Source organism: Heterodontus francisci, chromosome 9 (genome assembly GCF_036365525.1).
Source record: "Heterodontus francisci isolate sHetFra1 chromosome 9, sHetFra1.hap1, whole genome shotgun sequence".
NCBI lineage: Eukaryota > Metazoa > Chordata > Chondrichthyes > Heterodontiformes > Heterodontidae > Heterodontus > Heterodontus francisci.
Window position 1 is genome coordinate 3,306,389 of NC_090379.1, and position 25,202 is coordinate 3,331,590.

General features: G+C 52.0%; 1 protein-coding gene across 1 annotated transcript in view; it reads right to left on the reverse strand.

The window, feature by feature from the left end:
- Positions 1 to 25,202, reverse strand: part of LOC137374039 (Intraflagellar transport protein 43 homolog) — a 138,938-nt gene that overhangs the window by 41,475 nt on the left and 72,261 nt on the right. The window contains exons 4-5 of the mRNA XM_068039823.1: positions 7,630 to 7,662; positions 4,793 to 4,839 (exon numbers count right to left, since the gene is read on the reverse strand). Of these exons, the coding sequence (XP_067895924.1) occupies positions 4,793 to 4,839; positions 7,630 to 7,662 (80 nt within the window). The remainder of the gene's footprint in view (positions 1 to 4,792; positions 4,840 to 7,629; positions 7,663 to 25,202) is intronic.

Here is a 25,202-nt window from a genome sequence, read left to right on the forward strand (position 1 = left end):
TTAATGTGTTCCTCAATGGGTTGCTGGGGGAGTGGAGGGCCAGGTGCACTTCCACTCCCTCCTCACAGTGAGGTGTTTGTGACGGGTTTTAAGTACCTTTGACATGAAGATAACCATAGCCAGCCTCAACATCAACGGCAGCAGGGGGGCTCACCGCAGATTTCACAATCTCTCAGTCCTTAGGGAAGGGAGATACGCGGTGAGCTTTCTGCAGGAAACCCACACCGTTCCGGGAGACGAAGCCACCTGGCTCCTGGAGTGGCAGGGTGGGGTCTACATGAGTCACCTCACCCCTATTTCTAGTGGGGTGGCTATCTTGTTGGCCCCGACTTTTCAGCCGGAGATCTTGGGGGTCAAGGAGCTAGTGCCGGGCCGCTTGCTCCACCTCGCCGTTCACCTGGGTAGCGTGCCGCTCCACTTTGTGAATGTGTACGCGCCCAGGCCCGGCGCGTTGCAAGCGCGCTTCTTTGAAGAAGTGTCCGCTCTCTTGAGCTCCATCGATAGCGGCGAGTGCATCATCCTCGGGGGGATTTTAACTGCACCCTCGAGGTGGGGGATCGCTCCGGTCCCCAGCGCGGCCAAGCGTCGGTGGAGAAGTTGAGGGGACTGATCAGCTCCCTTAACTTGGTGGACGTCTGGCGGAATCTCCATCCCGACTCCAGCGCCTTCACGTGGAGGTCTGGAGGAGGAGGGTCGCGAATCGACCGCCTCTACTTTTCGCAGGTGTACGTCTCCCGCGTCTCGGCGGCTTCCATGCGGCTGGTGCCGTGCACAGACCACCGTCTGGTGTGGGCGGAGTTCACTCCGCTCCACACGCGGGCAGGGTCCGTGTACTGGCACTTTAACAACCGGCTGCTGGAGGACGAGCGATTTCGTGACTCGTTCTGTCGATTCTGGGCCGACTGGAGAAGGAAGCAGGGGGGCTCCCCCTCCTTGAGGCTATGGTGGGATGTGGGCAAGACTCACATCCGCGTCTTCTGTCAGGAGTACGCGAAGGAGTCGACCAAGAGGCGGGAAGCCGAGATCGGGCGCCTTGAGAGGGAAGTGCTCGACTTGGAGTCCCGCCTCGGTCATGCCGTCGTGGACCCGGCCCTGTGGCAGGCGTACAAAGAGAAGAAGGGCGCGCTGAGGAACCTGCAGCTCATAGGGTCCCGAGGCGCGTACGTGAGGTCGCGGATCCAGATCCTGGAAGATTTGGACCGCGCCTCACCCTTCTTCTACTCGCTGGAAAAATGGCGGGGGGGTCCGTAAGCAGCTCGTTGAGCTGCTGGCCGACGACGGATCCTCCATCACGGATCCGGAGGGAATGGGCCTCCTGGTCCGTACTTATTACAGTGCATTATTCTCTCCAGATCCGTCCAGCGAGGATGCGCACAGAGTTTTGTGGGAGGACCTGCCGCAGGTCAGCCCGGAGGGCGCCGAAGGATTGGAGGCTCCGCTCAGGTTGGCGGAGCTGACTGGCGCCCTCCACCAGCTCTCGAGGGGCAAATCCCCAGGGCTGGATAAGTTGACCGTGGAGTTCCTCAGGGCGTTCTGGGACGTCCTGGTGGACGATTACGCGCGGGTCCTGGGGGAAAGCCTGGCGACCGGGGAGATGCCCCTCTCGTGGCGCAGGGCGGTCATCGTCCTGCTGCCGAAGAGGGGCGATCTCCGCCTGCTTAAAAACTGGCGTCCGGTCTCCCTCCTCAGCACGGATTATCAGATCTTTGCCCGGGCTATGTCTACCCGCCTGGGCTCCGTGCTGGCCCACATGATCCACCCCGACCAGTCCTACACGGTCCCCGGCCGGTCCATCCAGGACAACATCCATCTGGTCCGGGACCTGATCCATCTTTTCCAGAGGACTGGTCAGTCGGTCGCCTTTCTCTCCCTCGATCAGGAGAAGGCGTTCGACAGGGTGGATCACGATTACCTTTTCGGGACTCTGCGCGCTTTCGGACTCGGGCCGCATTTCGTGGCCCGGGTCCGACTTTTATACGCCGCCGCAGAGTGTCTAGTCAAGGTTAACGGGTCCCTGACGGCGCTCCTTTGCTTTGGGAGAGGAGTGCGTCAGGGGTGCCCCATGTCCGGCCAATTGTATACCATCTGCGTGGAGCCCTTCCTGTGCCTGCTTCGCAGGAGGTTGACGGGATTGGCTCTGCGCGAGCTGGCCATGCGGGTCGTCCTCTCGGCTTACGCCGATGACGTGCTCCTCGCAATCACAGATCCCGTTGACTTGAGGAGGATGCGCGACTGCTAGCAGACCTTTTCTGCCGCGTCCTCCGCGAGGATCAATTGGGAGAAATGTTCCGGACTCCTGGTTGGTCAGTGGCGGGTGGACTCCCTGCCGGAGGAGATGACACCTTTTGCGTGGAGCACCACGCACCTCCTCTATCTGGGAGTCCACCTTAGCCCCGCTGCGGAAGCCTGGCCCGCAAACTGGCAGGATTTGGAGGCGAAAGTCACCGCTCGGCTGGGGCGCTGGACAGGACTGCTCCGAGTGCTTTCCTACAGGGGCCGAGCGTTGGTCATAAACCAACTGGTGGCCTCCATGTTGTGGTACCGGTTGGTCACTTTGGCCCCGCCCCCTGTATTTGCCACCAAGATCCAGAAGAAACTCGTCGATTTCTTCTGGGGCAAGAGGAAACACTGGGTCTCTGCCGCGGTCCTGAGTCTCCCGATTGAGGAGGGCGGTCAGTCGCTGGTGTGCGTCCGCACCCAGGCTGCGACTCTCCGCCTTCGGACCCTGCAGAGATACCTGTACGTCGAGCGTCCTCCCAGATGGTGTGCACTGGCGACGTATTTTTTCCGCCAGTGTCACTGCCTTCAAGACGACACGCAGCTCCCGGTGAAGTCCGTTAGCCGCGCCTCTCTGAGGGAGTTGCCTGTCTTTTACCGGGATCTATTCCGAGTCTGGAACATGGTCGCCTCCAGTCAGGGCGCTCCCCCGCCGGCGGAGCAGAGCGCCTCGGCTGTCCGGGCGGCCGACTCCGGGGACGGTCCGGCGAGCGGAGGAGTAGCCGAAACCCCCGGGACGCCCCTCACTGCGGGTGGCGAGGGGGCCCGGGGGTGCGGAGCGATCCCGGTGGAGCTGACCCCCGCTCGGCTGGAACTGCTCATCGGACCCAGGCCCCGAAACCCTCCTCGGGAGTCGGTCCCGCACAACCCGAGCCGCCTCTCGGAAATGCCCTCCGTGCCATTCCAATCGGCGCGGAGGGGTTTCCTGTACGGGCTGCTCCAGCACACTCTCCACTTCCTCGCTCTCGTCAGCCGGCCGGACACGCCCTTGCGGTCCGCGTTGCCATCTGGCGGCGAGGGGAAACCCCGATGGAGGTCTCTCTACGCGGGAGTCTTCCCCCTTTACATCGGGGACCTGGGGTGGAGGGTGCTGCACAGAGCAGTCCCGTGCAATAGGCTTTTAAGTAGGTTCACGGACTCCCAGGCCACCTGTACTTTCTGCGGCCTGGACGAGTCCGTGTTCCATGTTTATACGGAGTGTGCGAGGTTGCAGCCCCTCTTTGAGTATCTGAAGGGGCTGCTCCTCAAATTCTGGCTGCACTTCAGTCCCACGCTCCTGATCTTTGGGCACCCGGTGCGGAGGGGCTTGGGCCGGGAGGAGGATCTCCTCGTCGGTCTGCTCCTGGGCCTGGCCAAGGTGGCAATTCACAGGTCCAGGTTGCGGGCCGTCGGGGGGTCCGTCCTCCCCGATTGCCTGCCCCTCTTCCGCGGTTACGTTCGCGCCCGGGTGTCCCTGGAGAAGGAGCATGCGGTGTCCGCCGGTACGCTTGAGGCCTTCCGCGACCGGTGGGCACCGCAGGGACTGGAGTGCATTGTCGACGCCAAAAATGGCATTTTAATTTGAGTTTTTGTTGATTTATCTGGTCTTAAATAAAGTTATTTTAAAAATATAAGTGTGTATATAAAGGGGGCCTGAGGAATAAAGGCCCCCTCGACATAAAATATATAAAAGGGGCCTGGGGTATAAAGGTCACCTTTGGAAAAAAAAAAGAAAAAAAAAAAACGGGGGTTAGATACAGAGAAAAGCTCCCAATCCCAACATCTACAGGAACTCCCAACAATGCAAGATAAAGAATTGGTATTTGAAGCAAAGCTGATAAACGATGACATCACCAGTGTATTTTGGTTTTGACAGTGGGTTCGGGGCAGGCACCAGGTATAATCAACTTCAATACAACTTCAGCTCCTGCACCTCACTGTCTGAGCCCCCTCAGTGCAAGGAAACCTCGGATTCTCCAGCTCCCTCTCTGCCTGTATGCAGCGCTTGATCTCATCAAATCTCTTCATCACTCGAATTTAGTACTTCAGCCCCATACTTGACACAAGTGTCATCACTCGCTCCGAAGACAGATGCCTCGTGTTAGATGCCAGCCAATTTGCATCAGGTCACAAATTCAAATCTCATTCCGACCCACTTTATGAAAAGCTCTCTTCTATTCCTTCCTTGATTGTGGCAGCAGTCACCCTCCCCCTCTAAACAAATGGAATGAAGCAACACAGGACCGGCAGCTCAAAACAGAAAAGAAAATTCCATTTTGCAACATATTGATTGATATATAGCAGGGCCTTATCAGTAAATACGCAGCAAATTAAAGTGTGGAAATGACGTGCTCTCGATCGTAATGTGTTATTTGGAGGATGTATTCAGCTGCTTGCAACTTATTTTCCCCTGTTGATACAGAGAGAAAATTGAACAATTATATCTAACTCTGGCACTATCAGCTTTCCCAGATTGCTCTGCTATGTTTAATAAGGGCAACCGAACCCCTGGTGAACATCACATCGAAACACTCACCTCCGCCATCATCTGAGTCCTCGGGGCTCCTGGGTCTGAGTCGGCTGCTAGCGGGGGAAAGAGAGTGAAGAGGCAGAGTGAGATTAGAATCGCACATGGACAGGCAACTGTGTCCAGCCTATCTTTCAAACACAAGTGGCTCGACAGAAATTAACCCCTTCAAACATCAGCAGCTAAACCGGCTGCCCATCGCTCTGCTGTCCACTCTCGCGCCAGGCCCGTCGGTCACTCTCGCGCCGAGCCCCTGTCGGTCACTCTCGCGCCGAGCCCGTGCCGGTCACTCTCGCGCCGAGTCCCTGTCGGTCACTCTCGCGCCGAGCCCCTGCCGGTCACTCTCACGCCGAGCCCGTGCCGGTCACTCTCGTGGCGAGTCCCTGTCGGTCACTCTCGCGCCGAGCCCCTGCCGGTCACTCTCGCGCCGAGCCCCTGTCGGTCACTCTCGCGCCGAGCCCCTGTCGGTCACTCTCGCGCCGAGCCCCTGTCGGTCACTCTCGCGCCGAGCCCCTGTCGGTCACTCTCGCGCCGAGCCCCTGTCGGTCACTCTCGCGCCGAGCCCGTCGGTCACTCTCGCGCCGAGCCCCTGTCGGTCACTCTCGCGCCGAGCCCCTGCCGGTCACTCTCGCGCCGAGCCCCTGTCGGTCACTCTCGCGCCGAGCCCCTGTCGGTCACTCTCGCGCCGAGCCCCTGTCGGTCACTCTCGCGCCGAGCCCCTGTCGGTCACTCTCGCGCCGAGCCCCTGTCGGTCACTCTCGCGCCGAGCCCCTGTCGGTCACTCTCGCGCCGAGCCCCTGTCGGTCACTCTCGCGCCGAGCCCGTCGGTCACTCTCGCGCCGAGCCCCTGTCGGTCACTCTCGCGCCGAGCCCCTGCCGGTCACTCTCGCGCCGAGCCCCTGTCGGTCACTCTCGCGCCGAGCCCCTGTCGGTCACTCCCGCGCCGAGCCCCTGCCGGTCACTCTCGCACCAAGCCCCTGCTGATCTCAAAACTGGGGTTATTTTTCCATTGAATGTTGAGTGGTTTTTACAGAGTAGAGTAGGGCCTGAGAGTGCTCAACATCGGTCAGCCGGATTGGACAGGGAGAGATGGAAAAAGACAGAAAAAGAGTATCAACAGAGAGAGAAAGAGAGTGTGAGAGAGAAAGAAACAGAGTGAAAGGTCAAGAGACTGAGAGATAGAGACACACAGAGTGAGAGAGTGACCGAGAAACGCTAAGACAGAGACAGAGTCAGAGACCGAGAGTAAGAGACAGAAAGAAAGACTGAGTGAGACAGAGAGTGACACAAAGACAGAGATAGAGATACAGTGAGTGACATAGAAAGAAAGACAGAGTGACAGTAATAGAAACAAGATAAAAAAGTCAAAGAGGTGCAGAGATAGACAGTGAGACACAGACAGACAGAGAAAGAATATTGGCCAGAACACTGGGGATAACTCCCCTGCTCTTATTCTGCCTTGGGATCTTTTACCTGAGAGGGCAGACGGGGCCTCTGTTTAACGTCTCATCAGAAAAACAGCACCTCTGACAGTGCTGTATTTCCTCAGTACTGCACTGAAGTGTCAGCCTTGATTTTTATGCTCAGGTTAAGGAGTTGAACGTGAACCCACAACCTTCGAACTCAGAGGTGAGAGTGCTACCATCTAAGCAATGACTAACACTGACAGATAGAGAGAGAGACACACACAGGCAGAGACAGAGACAGTGACAGAGAGAGACACACACAGACAGAGACAGAGACAGAGAGAGACAGACAGACAGAGACAGAGACGGTGACAGAGAGAGAGACACACAGGCAGAGACAGAGAGAGAGACACACAGACAGAGACAGAGACAGTGACAGAGAGAGACACACACAGGCAGAGACAGACAGAGAGAGACACACACAGACAGAGACAGAGACAGTGACAGAGAGAGACACACACAGACAGAGACAGAGATAGACACACACAGACAGAGACAGAGACAGTGACAGAGAGAGACACACACAGGCAGAGACAGAGACAGTGACAGAGAGAGACACACACAGGCAGAGACAGAGACAGTGACAGAGAGAGACACACACAGACAGAGACAGAGACACACAGACAGAGACAGTGACAGAGAGAGACACACACAGGCAGAGACAGTGACAGAGAGAGACACACACAGGCAGAGACAGAGACAGAGATAGACACAGAGGCGGACAGGAGGACAGAGACAGAGAGAGAGAGACACACACACAGACAGAGACAGAGAGAGACACAGAGGCGGACAGGAGGACAGAGACAGAGAGAGAGAGACACACACAGGCAGAGACAGAGAGACACAGAGGCGGACAGAGACAGAGAGAGACAGCTAGGCAGAGAGACACAGAGAAAGAAAAAAAGACACGGCAATAGAGAGAGAGAGAGAGAGAGACAGGAAGGGGAAGCGAGAGACAGGGAAGGGAAGTGAGAGAGAGAGAGAGATGGGGAGAGAGGCAGGGAAAGAGAGAGACAGAGAGAGATGGAGATAAAGAGAGATGGGAAGTGAGAGAGAGAGAGAGAAAGAGAGAGAAACAGAGTCAGACAGAGGGAGAGACTGACAGAGAGACTGAGATAGAGGGTGAGAAAGAGACAGCGATAGACAGACAGAGAGGGGGAGCAGAGGGAAAGACAATGAGACAGGGAGAGCGTGGATGATGGTGATAGTGTGTAGGTGATGGAGTGACCCCATGTGGGACCGGTGTGTTAGCCCTGGAGATGAGAGACCAGCTGTTCTCAGTCTGCAGCACAATGTGAGCGATATAACCCAACCTGTGCCCACCTCAGGGGCTGGGATTCAGAAGAGCAAATGATCCAACATGATGAGTTAAGAACTTACTCCTCAAACTCTTCTGTCACTTTACGTCCAGACCTGCAATTAGAAAATAGGCATCATTCACACAGACAGGACTGGGGTCACATTCACACAGACAGGACTGGGGTCACATTCACACAGACAGGACTGGGGTCACATTCACACAGACAGGACTGGGGTCACATTCACACAGACAGGACTGGGGTCACATTCACACAGACAGGACTGGGGTCACATTCACACAGACAGGACTGGGGTCACATTCACACAGACAGGACTGGGGCCACATTAACACAGACAGGACTGGGGTCACATTAACACAGACAGGACTGGGGCCACATTAACACAGACAGGACTGGGGTCACATTAACACAGACAGGACTGGGGCCACATTAACACAGACAGGACTGGGGTCACATTAACACAGACAGGACTGGGGCCACATTAACACAGACAGGACTGGGGCCACATTAACACAGACAAGACTGGGGTCACATTAACACAGACAAGACTGGGGTCACATTCACACAGACAGGACTGGGGTCACATTAACACAGACAGGACTGGGGTCACATTAACACAGACAGCACTGGGGTCACATTCACACAGACAGGACTGGGGTCACATTCACACAGACAGGACTGGGGTCGCGTTAACACAGACAGGACTGGGGTCGCGTTAACACAGACAGGACTGGGGTCACATTGATACAGACAGGACTGGGGCCACATTAACACAGACAGGACTGGGGTCACATTCACACAGACAGGACTGGGGCCACATTAACACAGACAGGACTGGGGTCACATTAACACAGACAGGACTGGGGCCACATTAACACAGACAGGACTGGGATCACATTAACACAGACAGGACTGGGGCCACATTAACAGACAGGACTGGGGTCACATTAACACAGACAGGACTGGGGTCACATTAACACAGACAGCACTGGGGTCACATTAACACAGACAGGACTGGGGTCACATGAACACAGACAGGACTGGGGTCACATTAACACAGACAGGACTGGGGTCACATTCACACAGACAGGACTGGGGTCACATTAACACAGACAGGACTGGGGTCACATTCACACAGACAGGACTGGGGTCACATTCACACAGACAGGACTGGGGTCGCGTTAACACAGACAGGACTGGGGTCACATTCACACAGACAGGACTGGGGTCACATTCACACAGACAGCACTGGGGTCACATTAACACAGACAGCACTGGGGTCACATTAACACAGACAGGACTGGGGTCACATTCACACAGACAGGACTGGGGTCACATTCACACAGACAGCACTGGGGTCACATTAACACAGACAGGACTGGGGTCACATTCACACAGACAGGACTGGGGTCACATTAACACAGACAGCACTGGGGTCACATTAACACAGACAGGACCGGGGTCACATTAACACAGACAGGACCGGGGTCACATTAACACAGACAGGACTGGGGTCACATTCACACAGACAGGACTGGGGCCACATTAACACAGACAGGACTGGGGTCACATTCACACAGACAGGACTGGGGTCACATTAACACAGACAGGACTGGGGTCACATTCACACAGACAGGACTGAGGTCACATTAACACAGACAGGACTGGGGTCACGTTAACACAGACAGGACTGGGGTCGCGTTAACACAGACAGGACTGGGGTCACATTCACACAGACAGGACTGGGGTCACATTAACACAGACAGGACTGGGGTCGCGTTAACACAGACAGGACTGGGGTCGCGTTAACACAGACAGGACTGAGGTCACATTAACACAGACAGGACTGGGGTCACATTCACACAGACAGGACTGGGGTCACATTCACACAGACAGGACTGGAGTTGCGTTAACACAGACAGGACTGGGGTCACATTCACACAGACAGGACTGGGGTCACATTCACACAGACAGGACTGGGGTCACATTCACACAGACAGGACTGGGGTCGCGTTAACACAGACAGGACTGGGGTCACATTAACACATACAGGACTGGGGTCGCGTTAACACAGACAGGACTGGGGTCACATTCACACAGACAGGACTGGGGTCACATTTACACAGACAGGACTGGGGTCACATTCACACAGACAGGACTGGGGTCACATTCACACAGACAGGACTGGGATCACATTCACACAGACAGGACTGGGGTCACATTAACACAGACAGGACTGGGGTCACATTAACACAGACAGGACTGGGGTCACATTAACACAGACAGGACTGGGGTCACATTAACACAGACAGGACTGGGGTCACATTCACACAGACAGGACTGGGGTCGCGTTAACACAGACAGCACTGGGGTCACATTAACACAGACAGGACTGGGGTCACATTAACACAGACAGGACTGGGGTCACATTCACACAGACAGGACTGGGGTCGCGTTAACACAGACAGGACTGGGGTCGCGTTAACACAGACAGGACTGGGGTCACATTCACACAGACAGGACTGGGGTCACATTCACACAGACAGGACTGGGGTCACATTCACACAGACAGGACTGGGGTCGCGTTAACACAGACAGGACTGGGGTCACATTAACACAGACAGGACTGGGGTCACATTAACACAGACAGGACGGGGGTCACATTCACACAGACAGGACTGGGGTCACATTCACGCAGACAGGACTGGGGTCGCGTTAACACAGACAGGACTGGGGTCACATTAACACAGACAGGACTGGGGTCACATTCACACAGACAGGACTGGGGTCGCGTTAACACAGACAGGACTGGGGTCGCGTTAACACAGACAGGACTGGGGTCACATTGATACAGACAGGACTGGGGTCACATTCACACAGACAGGACTGGGGTCACATTCACACAGACAGGACTGAAGTAACATTCACACAGACAGGACTGGGGTCACATTTACACAGACAGGACTGGGGTCACATTCACACAGACAGGACTGGGGTCACATTCACACAGACAGGACTGAAGTAACATTAACACAGACAGGACTGGGGTCACATTAACACACACAGGACTGGGGTCACATTAACACAGACAGGACAGGGGTCACATTCACACAGACAGGACTGGGGTCACATTCACACAGACAGGACTGGGGTCACATTCACACAGACAGGACTGGGGTCACATTAACACAGACAGGACTGGGGTCACATTCACACAGACAGGACTGGGGTCACATTAACACAGACAGGACTGAGGTCACATTCACACAGACAGGACTGGGGTCACATTAACACAGACAGGTCTGAGGTCACATTAACACAGACAGGACTGGGGTCACATTAACACAGACAGGTCTGAGGTCACATTAACACAGACAGGACTGGGGTCACATTAACACAGACAGGACTGAGGTCACATTCACACAGACAGGACTGAGGTCACATTCACACAGACAGGTCTGAGGTCACATTAACACAGACAGGACTGGGGTCACATTAACACAGACAGGTCTGAGGTCACATTCACACAGACAGGACTGGGGTCACATTAACACAGACAGGTCTGAGGTCACATTAACACAGACAGGACTGAGGTCACATTCACACAGACAGGACTGGGGTCACATTAACACAGACAGTTCTGAGGTCACATTAACACAGACAGGACTGGGGTCACATTAACACAGACAGGACCACACAGTGTGGTCTCCTCTACATTGGGGAGACCAAGCGCAGACTGGGTGACCGCTTTGCGGAACATCTCCGCTCAGTCCGCAAGCAGGACCCTGAGCTTCCGGTTGCTTGCCATTTCAACACTCCCCCCTGCTCTCATGCTCACATCTCTGTCCTGGGATTGCTGCAGTGTTCCAGTGAACATCAACGCAAGCTCGAGGAACAGCATCTCATCTACCGATTAGGCACACTACAGCCTGCCGGACTGAACATTGAGTTCAATAATTTCAGAGCATGACAGCCCCCCACTTTACTTTCATTTTTAGTCATTTTTAGTTATTTTTTCTTCCTTTTTTTTGCATTCCTTTTTACATTTTTTACAATCTTTTTTTGCATTTATTTCATTTCATCTTAGTTTGTTCAGTTTTCTTACCCACTGTTTTTTTTCAGGTTTGCACTTGCTGATGTTCAATATTCAGTATATTCACACCTAATCTGTACTAATGCTTTGTCTTTCAACACACCATTAACATATTGTTTGCCTTTGCTCCGTGACCTTTTGGTCAGCTATGCGGCCTGGTCCAATCTGCACCTTCTCCTTTGTTATCTTTTGCCCAACCCCCACCTCACTTGTTTATAATCTGTGACTTTTCTAATATTTGTCAGTTCCGAAGAAGGGTCACTGACCCGAAACGTTAACTCTGCTTCTCTTTCCACAGATGCTGCCAGACCTGCTGAGTGAATCCAGCATTTCTTGTTTTTGTTTCAGATTTCCAGCATCCGCAGTATTTTGCTTTTATTTTAGTGTTTAATTCACTGCCACTTCTCTTCCAGGAATGCCTACCTTGAAGAAGTTCTGTTCTTCTCTCCGACGGGATTTTCGTTTGTCTCTTTTACCTTGTTCACCTTCATTGCTTTCTATTTCCCTCCTGGTGTTTGATAAGGTATCTACCAAAACTCGTTTTCACAGCCACATCTCCTTCCTCAGTGACTGTCTCCGGCTCCGACTGATTCCACGTGGATTCCAACTGCAGTTTCACCCATCATGCTTTGAAACCACCCAGGATCACAGGTATCTCCGAGAAATACAACGTTCCTCGGACTGCTACTCTCGCCGCATCCTGAGATCCACACTCAGTGCTATGCGCCGCCATATGCACACACTGGACCTCTCTCTCCAGCAGCACCGTATCACCTTATCTCAAATCTGTTCTACTCCGCAGTTTCATCTCATCTTAGGTCTCATCCGACGCATTAACAAAAAACTTTTTTTCTTCCTTCAGGTGTTAAGGAACGCAAGCTCCAGCAGCTGATGGGGACTAATGCCCCTCCAGATCCTCCTTCCGCTTCACTTCCCTCTGACCCCACCCCTTCTGATCTGACCCCTTGCCGTGTATTCACTATACCCTCTGACCTCCCCCTCTCTGATGCTGAGCGTTCTGTACTCAGCAAAGGTCTCAGTTTTATCCCCTTACGCCCCCACCTCAATGAATTTCGCGCTCGGCATGACGTTGAGCTCTTCTTCCGTCGCCTCCGCCTCTGGGCTCACTTCTTCGACCAGGAGTCCTCCCCCCGACCAGCAGACCCATTCACCCGCCTCCAGCATTCTCCCTCTACCTGGACCCCTTACCCTGGCCTCTTACCCGCTCTTGATCTCTTCATTGAAAACTGTCGGCGAGACATTGGTCGTCTCAATTTCTCTGCCCCCCTCACTCACTCTAACCTGTCCCCCTCTGAACTTGAGGCACTCCGTTCTCTCAGGTCTAACCCCGACATGGTCATCAAACCTGCAGACAAGGGTGGTGCTGTTGTCGTATGGCGTACCGACCTTTACCTTGCAGAAGCTCAACGCCAACTCACAGACACCTCTTCCTACCTCCCTCTGGACCATGACCCCACCACCGAACATCAAGCCACCGTCCAAAGGACTGTCACTGACCTCATCTCCTCTGGAGATCTTCCCTCTACAGCTTCCAACCTCATAGTCCCGCAACCCCGGACAGCCCGCTTCTACCTCCTTCCCAAAATCCACAAACGGGACTGTCCCGGCAGACCCACTGTGTCAGCCTGCTCCTGCCCAACTGAACTTATTTCTTCCTATCTAGACTCTATCTTTTCTCCGCTGGTGCAGTCTCTTCCCACCTACATCCGTGACTCTTCTGACGCCCTACGTCATTTTGACAATTTCCAGTTTCCTGGTCCCAACCGCCTCCTCTTCACTATGGACGTCCAATCGCTCTACACCTCCATCCCCCACCAGGATGGTTTGAGGGCTCTCCGCTTCTTCCTGGAACAGAGGCCCAACCAGTCCCCATCCACCAACACCCTCCTCCGCCTGGCTGAACTTGTTCTCACATTGAACAACTTCTCCTTCAACTCCATGCATTTCCTTCAAGTAAAAGGTGTCGCTATGGGTACCCGCATGGGTCCTAGTTATGCCTGTCTTTTTGTGGGATATGTCGAGCATTCTTTGTTCCAGTCCTACTCAGGCCCCCTCCCCCAACTCTTTTTCCGGTACATTGATGACTGTATCGGTGCCGTTTCCTGCTCCCGCCCCGAACTAGAAAACGTTATCAACTTTGCTTCCAAATTCCACCCTTCTCTCACCTTTACATGGTCCATCTCTGAGACTTCCCTTCCCTTCCTCGACTTCTCTGTCTCCATCTCTGGGGATAGGTTGTCTACCAATATCCATTATAAGCCCACTGACTCCCACAGCTACCTCGACTACACTTCTTCACACCCTACCTCCTGTAAGGACTCCATTCCATTCTCCCAGTTTCTCCGTCTCCGACGCATCTGCTCTGATGATGCTACCTTCCATGACGGTGCTTCTGATATGACCTCCTTTTTCCTCAACCGAGGATTTCCCCCCACTGTGGTTGACAGGGCCCTCAACCGTGTCCGACCCATTCCCCGCACCTCTACCCTCACCCCTTCCCCTCCCTCCCAGAACCGTGACAGGGTTCCCCTTGTCCTCACTTTTCATCCCACCAGCCTCCATATCCAAAGGATCATCCTCCGCCATTTTCGCCACCTCCAGCGTGATGCCACTACCAGTCGCATCTTCCCCTCCCTTCCCCTGTCAGCATTCCGAAGGGATCGTTCCCTCCGCGACACCCTGGTCCACTCCTCCATTACCCCCACCACCTCGTCCCCGTTCCAGGGCACCTTCCCTTGCAATCGCAGGAGGTGTAATACCTGCCCATTTACCTCCTCTCTCCTCACTATCCCAGGCCCCAAACACTCCTTTCAGGTGAAGCAGCGATTTACTTGTACTTCTTTCAATGTAGTATACTGTATTCGCTGCTCACAGTGTGGTCTCCTCTACATTGGGGAGACCAAGCGCAGACTGGGTGACCGCTTTGCGGAACATCTCCGCTCAGTCCGCAAGCAGGACCCTGAGCTTCCGGTTGCTTGCCATTTCAACACTCCCCCCTGCTCTCATGCTCACATCTCTGTCCTGGGATTGCTGCAGTGTTCCAGTGAACATCAACGCAAGCTCGAGGAACAGCATCTCATCTACCGATTAGGCACACTACAGCCTGCCGGACTGAACATTGAGTTCAATAATTTCAGAGCATGACAGCCCCCCACTTTACTTTCATTTTTAGTCATTTTTAGTTATTTTTTCTTCCTTTTTTTTGCATTCCTTTTTACATTTTTTTTACAATCTTTTTTTGCATTTATTTCATTTCATCTTAGTTTGTTCAGTTTTCTTACCCACTGTTTTTTTTCAGGTTTGCACTTGCTGATGTTCAATATTCAGTATATTCACACCTAATCTGTACTAATGCTTTGTCTTTCAACACACCATTAACATATTGTTTGCCTTTGCTCCGTGACCTTTTGGTCAGCTATGCGGCCTGGTCCAATCTGCACCTTCTCCTTTGTTATCTCTTGCCCCACCCCCACCTCACTTGTTTATAATCTGTGACTTTTCTAATATTTGTCAGTTCCGAAGAAGGGTCACTGACCCGAAACGTTAACTCTGCTTCTCTTTCCACAGATGCTGCCAGACCTGCTGAGTGAATCCAGCATTTCTTGTTTTTGTTTCACATAGACAGGACTGGGGTCACATTAACACAGACAGGTCTGAGGTCACATTAACACAGACAGGACTGGGGTCACATTAACACAGACAGGTCTGAGGTCACATTCACACAGACAGGACTGGGGTCACATTAACACAGACAGGTCTGAGGTCAGATTCACACAGACAGGACTGGGGTCACATTAACACAGACAGGTCTGAGGTCACATTAACACAGACAGGACTGGGGTCACATTCACACAGACAGGACTGGGGTCACATTCACAAAGACAGGACTGGGGTCACATTCACACAGACAGGTCTGAGGTCGCATTCACAAAGACAGGACTGGGGTCACATTAACACAGACAGGACTGAGGTCACATTCACAAAGACAGGACTGGGGTCACAGTCACACAGACAGGACTGGGGTCACATTAACACAGACAGGACTGGGGTCACATTAACACAGACAGGACTGAGGTCACATTCACACAGACAGGACTGAAGTAACATTCACACAGTCAGGACTGGGCTCACATTAACACAGACAGGACTGGGGTCACATTAACACAGACAGGACTGGGGTCACATTCACACAGACAGGACTGGGGTCGCGTTAACACAGACAGGACTGGGGTCGCGTTAACACAGACAGGACTGGGGTCGCGTTAACACAGACAGGACTGGGGTCACGTTAACACAGACAGGACTGGGGTCACGTTCACACAGACAGGACTGGGGTCACATTCACACAGACAGGACTGGGGTCACATTAACACAGACAGGTCTGAGGTCACATTAACACAGACAGGACTGGGGTCACATTCACACAGACAGGGCTGGGGTCGCGTTAACACAGACAGGACTGGGGTCACATTCACACAGACAGGACTGGGGTCACATTCACACAGACAGGACTGGGGTCGCGTTAACACAGACAGGACTGGGGTCGCGTTAACACAGACAGGACTGGGGTCACATTCACACAGACAGGACTGGGGTCACATTCACACAGACAGGACTGAAGTAACATTCACACAGACAGGACTGGGGTCACATTTACACAGACAGGACTGGGGTCACATTCACACAGACAGGACTGAAGTAACATTCACACAGACAGGACAGGGGTCACATTCACACAGACAGGACTGGGGTCACATTCACACAGACAGGACTGGGGTCACATTAACACAGACAGGTCTGAGGTCACATTAACACAGACAGGACTGGGGTCACATTAACACAGACAGGTCTGAGGTCACATTCACACAGACAGGACTGGGGTCACATTAACACATACAGGACTGAAGTAACATTCACACAGACAGGACTGGGGTCACATTCACACAGACAGGACTGTGGTCACATTAACACAGACAGGTCTGAGGTCACATTAACACAGACAGGACTGAGGTCACATTCACACAGACAGGACTGGGGTCACATTAACACAGACAGGACTGGGGTCATATTAACACAGACAGGTCTGAGGTCACATTAACACAGACAGGACTGGGGTCAGATTAACACAGACAGGGCTGGGGTCACATTAACACACACAGGTCTGAGGTCACATTAACACAGACAGGACTGGGGTCACATTCACAAAGACAGGACTGGGGTCACATTAACACAGACAGGACTGGGGTCACATTAACACAGACAGGACTGGGGTCACATTAACACAGACAGGTCTGAGGTCACATTAACACAGACAGGACTGGGGTCACATTAACACAGACAGGTCTGAGGTCACATTAACACAGACAGGACTGGGGTCACATTCACACAGACAGGACTGGGGTCACATTAACACAGACAGGTCTGAGGTCACATTAACACAGACAGGACTGGGGTCACATTAACACAGACAGGACTGGGGTCACATTAACACAGACAGGACTGGGGTCACATTCACACAGACAGGACTGAGGTCACATTCACACAGACAGGACTGGGGTCACATTAACACAGACAGGACTGGGGTCACATTAACACAGACAGGTCTGAGGTCACATTCACACAGACAGGACTGGGGTCACATTAACACAGACAGGTCTGAGGTCACATTAACACAGACAGGACTGAGGTCACATTAACACAGACAGGACTGGGGTCACATTAACACAGACAGGACTGGGGTCACATTAACACAGACAGGTCTGAGGTCACATTAACACAGACAGGACTGAGGTCACATTAACACAGACAGGACTGAGGTCACATTCACAAAGACAGGACTGGGGTCACATTAACACAGACAGGTCTGAGGTCACATTAACACAGACAGGACTGGGGTCACATTAACACAGACAGGACTGGGGTCACATTAACACAGACAGGTCTGAGGTCACATTAACACAGACAGGTCTGAGGTCACATTAACACAGACAGGACTGGGGTCACATTAACACAGACAGGTCTGGGGTCACATTCACACAGACAGGACTGGGGTCACATTAACACAGACAGGACTGGGGTCACATTAACACAGACAGGACTGGGGTCACATTCACACAGACAGGACTGGGGTCACATTAACACAGACAGGACAGGGGTCACATTAACACAGACAGGACTGAGGTCACATTAACACAGACAGGACTGGGGTCACATTAACACAGACAGGACTGGGGTCACATTAACACAGACAGGTCTGAGGTCACATTAGAAAAGCAAAATACTGCGGTTGCTAAAAATCTGAAATAAAAACAGAAAGTGCTGGAAACACTCAGCAGGTCAGGCAGCAACTGTGGCAAGAGAATCTGTTAACATTTCAGGTCAGTATCCTTTCATCAGAATGGGGAAAAGATAGAGATGTAACAGGTTTTAAGCAAGTACAGAGGCACTTCACATCCGGATCCTCTGATTAAGGTCAATGACACCGTGCAAATTGATCTGGATACTGGCAAGTTCACAGACGTCATCAAGTTTGACACAGGTAACCTGTGCATGGTGATAGGAGGTACTGACTTGGGTCGTATTGGAGTGATCAGTTATCGGGAGAGGCACCCTGGCTCTTTTGATGTTCTTCACGTAAAGGATGCTAATGGTAACAGCTTCGCTACCAGGCTTTCCAACATTTTTGTTATTGGAAAGGGTAATAAAGCCATAGGTTTCCCTGCCTCGTGGAAACGGTATCCGTTTCACCATTGCTGAAGAGAGAGACAAGAGGCTGGCTGCACAACAGAGTAGCAGCTAAATATCTGAGAACTGTACAGTGGTCGCACCACTCCCTCACAAATCTGACAAATTAAAAACCTACGTTATATAAAAAAAAAGGGAAGGTCTCTAACAGGGTGGAAGGCAGGAGAGATTAAATAACAAAAGGGATGAAGGTGCGAGGCAAAAGGAGACGGTAATGGGACAAGTAAAGAAACAAAAGGAGGTGGAAATGGGAAAAAGCAAAATCATCACCAACAGCTGCTGTCGGAAAACAATGGGAGCAGAGATTCTGATCTGAAATTGTTGAACTCAGTGTTGAGTCTGGAAAGATGTAAAGTGCTGAATTGAATGATGAGGTGCAGTTCCTCGAGTTTACATTGAGCTTCATTGGAACACTGCAGGAGGCTGAGAATAGAGAGGTCAGAGTGGGAGCACGGTGGGGAATTAAAATGACAGGTGACCAGAAGCTCGCAGACAGAACGGAGGTGTTCCGCAAAGTGATCAACTAGTCTGCATTCAGTCTCCTCTTTGTAGAGATCACATCATGAGCACCAAATACATTAACTCAATTGAAAGAAGTACAAATGATCATTTCTCCTTGATAGTGTGTTTGGGGCCTTGGATGGTGAGAAGGGAGGAGGTAAAAGGGCAGGTGTTGCATCTCCTGTAATTGCACGGAAATGTGCAGTGGAAAGCAGAAGGGCTGTTCGGGGAGACTGAGGAGTAGACCAGGGTATCATGGAGGGAATGGTCCCTTTGGAATGCTGAAAGGGTAGGGAAAAAAGTGGTATCATGCTGGAGGAAGTGAAAATGGCAGAGGATGATCCAATGAATATGGAGGCTGATGGTGTAGAAGGTGAGGACAAGGGGAACCCTATCGAGGCTCTGTAAGGGAGGAGATGGGATGAGGGCTGAAGTGTGAGAAATGGAACTGACACAGTCGAAGACCCTGTCAACCACAGTGGGGGGGAATTCTCGGTTGAGTCAAAATGAAGACACATCAGAAGCATATGGAAGATGGCATCATCAGAACAGATGCACAGGAGAAACTGGGAGAATAGAATAGAGTCCTTTCAGGAAGCAAGGTGTGAGGAAGTTTGGCCGAGGTAGCTGTGGGAGTCAGCGAGCTGATAGTGAATATTGGTGGATAGTCTATCGCCAGAAATGGAGGGGAATAGAGAAGTCGAAGAAGGGAAGGGAAGTGTGGGAGATGGACCATGTAAAGGTGAGAGAAGAGTAGAAATTGGAAACAAAGTTGATGAAGTTTTCCAGTTCGGGGCGGGAGCAGGAAACGGCACCGATACAGTCATCAATGTACCGGAAAAAAGAAGTGAGGGAGAGGGCCTAAGTAGGACTGGAACAAGGAATGTTCTACAATTCCCACAAAAAGACAGGCATAGGTAGGACCTATATGGATACACCTTTTATTTCGAGGAAGTGAATGGAGATAAAGGAGAAATTGTTTAATGTGGGATTAAGTTCAGCCAGGTGGAGGAGGATGGTGGTGAATAGGGACTGAGTGGGCCTCTGTTCAAGGATGATGCAGAGAGTCCTCACATCATTCTGGTGAGGGATGGAAGTGCAGTGAGATTGGTAAAGTGGAGGCAGTTAGCGCCAGGAAAATGGAAACTGTTAAAGTAGCGGAGGCCATTGGAAGAGTCACAGATGTAGGTGGGAAGGGACTGGACCAGGGAGAAAAATAGGAAGAAATCAGTTCAGTGGGGCGGGACCAGGCTGAAATGATGAGTCTACGAGGACAGTCCTGTTTGTGGATGTTGGGAAGCAGGTAGAAGCGTTCAGGATTGGGGGACTATGACGTTGGAGGAAGATCTCCAGAGGAAATGAGGTCAGTGAGTAGGAAATGATGGCTTGACATTGAGTGGTGGGGTCATAGTCCAAGGGAAGGTAGGAGGACGTGTCAGAGAGTTGGCATTCAGCTTCTGCGAGGGAGAGGTCTGTTCGACGAACAACACCACCCTTGTCAACGGGTTTGATGACAATGTTCGGGTTGAACCTGAGAGAACGACGTGCAGCAAGTTCAGAGTGAGACGGGTTTGAGTGAGTGAGGGGAACGGAGCAATTGAGACGACTGATGTCACACCAGCAATTTTCAATGAAAAAAATCAAGAGAGCATAAGAGGGCAGAGGGAGGGGTCCAGGTGGAGGGAGAATTCTGAAGACAGGTACGAAGGTCTGCTGAGTGAGGGAAAGATTCCTGGCCAAAGAAGTGGGCGTGGAGGAGAAAGTAACATAAGAGAAGCTTGAAATTCAATGAAAATGTTGATGATCCTGCTGATGGGCCTTGCCACCGATGCTCACATCCTGTAAATGAAGAAATAAGTGGGGTTTGAAACCACAACCTTCTGACACTGGCAAGAGTCCTACCCACAGAGCCACAGGTGACACACTTAGAAACAACACAAGCTTGGAGTCTGTGTCGAGTGGCACCACGTGCAGGCTGATGCTCCTTCAGACAGGAAATGAGCTAGTTGAGGATTAAATGGAAAAAATAGTTTTAAAAAATCCAGAATTAATTTGCCCTGATATTGCTAACTGCTTAAAGATTTGGAATAGAACAAAGAACAGTACAGCACAGGAACAGGCCATTCGGCCCTCCAAGCCTGCGCCGATCTTGATGCCTGCCTAAACTAAAACCTTCTGCACTTCCGGGGACCGTATCCCTCTATTCCCATCCTATTCATGTATTTGTCAAGATGCCTCTTAAATGTCGCTATCGTACCTGCTTCCACCACCTCCCCTGGCAGCAAGTTCCAGGCACTCACCACCCTCTGTGTAAAGAACTTGCCTCGCACATCCCCTCTAAACTTTGCCCCTCTCACCTTAAACCTATGTCCCCTAGTAAATGACTCTTCCACCCTGGGAAAAAGCTTCTGACTATCCACTCTGTCCATGCCGCTCATAACTTTGTAAACCTCTATCATGTCGCCCCTCCACCTCCGTCGTTCCAGTGAAAACAATCCGAGTTTATCCAACCTCTCCTCATAGCTAATGCCCTCCAGACCAGGCAACATCCTGGTAAACCTCCTCTGTACCCTCTCCAAAGCCTCCACGTCCTTCTGGTAGTGTGGTGACCAGAATTGCACACAATATTCTAAGTGTGGCCTAACTAAAGTTCTGTACAGCTGCAGCATGACTTGCCAATTTTTATACTCTATGCCCCGACCGATGAAGGCAAGCATGCCGTATGCCTTCTTGACTACCTTATCCACCTGCGTTGTCACTTTCAGTGACCTGTGGATCTGTACGCCCAGATCTCTCTGCCTGTCAATACTCCTAAGGGTTCTGCCATTTACTGTATACTTCCCACCTGCATTAGACCTTCCAAAATGCATTACCTCACATTTGTAAAGAATGAAAAACAATAGTCGCTGAATCTGCGATGTGAAAAGTTAATTAAAGTGGACAGTCGCACGCTGGGCTGACAGTCGATTACTGTGAGAGCACGCCACCAGCTCTCTCTCTGCCGCTTCACGGTCTTGTCACCATCCAGTGCTGTGATTGACTAAAAAGGTGCAAAAATCAAATCAAACTTCCAAGCTTTATCGGCCACTTTGTTACCTAGTTTTATAAACACTTCAACTGAAGAATCTATAGACATGTATGGAACACTTCAAACATCATTAAACTACATGCAGATTGCTGCTCTCTCTCTCTCGCATCCCCTTAAACATCCCGACAACATACAGACAGGGCAAAGACTATTGGATATCTTGCTATACAATTATCCTTGGTACAGGAGCAGGGATGTCTTGCTACAATTATACAGGGCCTTGGTGCGGCCACACCTGGAATATTGTGTGCAGTTTTGGTCTCCTTATCTGAGGAAGGATGTTCTTGCTATAGAGGGAGTGCAGTGAAGGTTTATCAGACTGATTCCTGGGATGGTGGGACTGACGTATGAGGAGAGATTGAGTCGGTTAGGATTATATTCGCTGGAGTTCAGAAGAGTGAGGGATCTCATAGAAACCTATAAAATTCTAACAGGACTTGACAGGGTAGATGCAGGAAGGATGTTCCCGATGGTGGGGGAGTCCAGAACCAGGGGTCATAGTCTAAGGATACGGGGTAAACCTTTCAGGACTGAGATGAGGAGAAATTACTTCACCCAGAGAGTGGTGAACCTGTGGAATTCGCTACCACAGAAAGCAGTTGAGGCCAAAATATTGTATGTTTTCAAGAAGGAGTTAAATATAGCTCTTGGGTCTAAAGGGATCAAAGGGTATGGGGCGAAAGCGGGAACAGGTTACTGAGTTGGATGATCAGCCATGATCATAATGAATAGTGAAACAAGCTCAAAGGGCCGCATGGCCTACTCCTACTCCTATTTTCTATGTCTATACACACTTCTACTGATCTATATCATGCATCCACCACACTCTCAAGGGCTCCATTCTGTTACAAGGTTACGGGTCCAAACTCCCCTGCAGGATGAACAACTGCCATCACTCAATACAGGATAAACATAGGTATGACAATTGCTGAATCCCCACCATCAACATTCTGGACTGAAAGGACCAGCCACATAAATGCTGTGGCTACAAGAGCAGGTCAGAGACTGGAAAGCGAGTAACGCACCTCCTGACTCCCCAAAGCCTGTCCACCATCTACAAGGCACAAGTCAGGAGTGTGATGGAATACTCTCCACTTGCCTGGATGGGTGCAGCTCCAACAACACTCAAGAAGCTCGACACCATCCAGGACAAAGCAGCCCGCTTGATTGGCACCCCATCCACAAACATTCACTCCCTCCACCACCGACGCACAGTGGCAGCAGTGTGTACCATCTACAAGATGCACCGCAGCAATGCACCAAGGCTCCTTAGACAGCACCTTCCAAACCAATGACCTCTACCAACTAGAAGGACAAGGACAGAAAATGCATGGGAACACCACCACCTGCAAGTTCCCCTCCAAGCCACACACCGTCCTGACTTGGAACTATATCGCCGTTCCTTCACTGTTGCTGGGTCAAAATCCTGGAACTCCCTTCCCACCAGCACTGTGGGTGTACCTACCCCACATGGACTGCAGCGGTTCAAGAAGGCAGCTCACCACCACCTTCTCAAGGGCAATTAGGGATGGGCAATAAATGCTGGTCTAGCCAGTGACGCCCACATCCCATGAATGAATTAAAAAAAAGTATTTTTTTTAAAGGTCAGTGTTTAGGCTGATGAGTTTGAGTGAGAGGGAATCCTGAGGGATGGTCAAGAGTCCTGAGGTAGATAATAAGTTTGAGTAGGAGATGGTGCGATGAGTCACAATTACAAGCAGGAATGGCGCACAGAGCCCGAGAGAAATATTCCGAGACACTAAGCATGATGGTATCAATAAAGGAGAGACAGATAGATAGACATAGACAGACAGAGAGAAAGAGGCAGACAGACCTCGAGGCAGACCAACATAGAGACAGACAGACAAAGAGGCAGACAGACACAGAGGCAGACAGAGAGAGACAGATGGTGAGAGAGAGAAATAGAGAGACAGAAAGAGAGAGACGGTGAGAGAAAGAATTGGCAAGAGAAAGGCAGACGGAGAGAGAGAGAAACAAGTGAGAGAGAGAGAGACGGGGCATGACAGAGAGAGATGGCGCGTGAGACAGACGTTGTGAGAGAGAGACGGCGCGTGAGAGAGAGAGAGACAACGCTTGAGAGAGAGGGAGACGGCGCTTGACAGAGAGAGAGAGACCGCATGAGAGAGAGAGAGAGAGACACGGCGTGTGAGAGAGAGAGAGATGGCACGTGAGAGAGAGAGAGAGAGACGGCGCATGAGAGAGCGAGAGAGACGGCGCGTGAGAGAGAGAGAGAGAGAGACGGCGCGTGAGAGAAGGCATGTGAGAGAGATTTGGCGTGAGAGACAGAGAGACTGCGCAAGAGAGAGAGACAGCGCGAGAGAAAGAGAGACGGTGCGTGAGAGAGAGACGGCGCGTGAGAAAGAGAGAGAGAGACTGCGCAAGAAAGAGAGAGATGGTGTGAGACAGAGAAAGAGAGAGGGCATGAGAGAGAGAGAGACTGCGCGTGAGAAAGGGAAACGGTGCTTCAGAGAGAGAGATGGATAGAGAGCGAGAAAAAGACGATGAAAGAGACAGCGAGAGAGAGACGGTATGAAAGAGAGAAAGAGACGGAGCAAGAGAACAGGAGAAACAGAGAGAGAGAGAGAGAGAGAGACGGAGAGAGAGCGAGCTAGAGAAGGGGAGAGAGCGAGCGAGAGAAGGGGAGAGAGCAAGCGAGAGACGGGGAGAGAGCAACGTGGGCAGAGGGAGAGACACGGGCAGAGGGAGAGATGGGCAGATGGAGAAACGGGCAGAGAGGGGGAGAGACGGGGAGCGAGGGAGAGAGACGGGGAGAGAGAGAAAGAGACGGGGAGAGAGGGAAAGAGACGGGAAGAGAGGGAAAGAGACGGGAAGAGGGAGAGAGACAAAGAGCGGGGAGAGAGAGAGAGAGATGGATGGAGAGAGAGAGACGGGAAGAGAGAGACGGGGAGAGGGAGAGAGACGGGGAGAGAGGGAGAGAGACGGGGAGAGAGGGAGAGAGAGACGGGGAGAGAGCAACGTGGGCAGAGGGAGAGACACGGGCAGAGGGAGAGACGGGCAGATGGAGAAACGGGCAGAGAGGGGGAGAGACGGGGAGAGAGGGAGAGAGACAGGGAGAGAGAGAAAGAGACGGGGAGAGAGGGAAAGAGACGGGAAGAGGGAGAGAGACAAAGAGCGGGGAGAGAGAGAGAGAGATGGATGGAGAGAG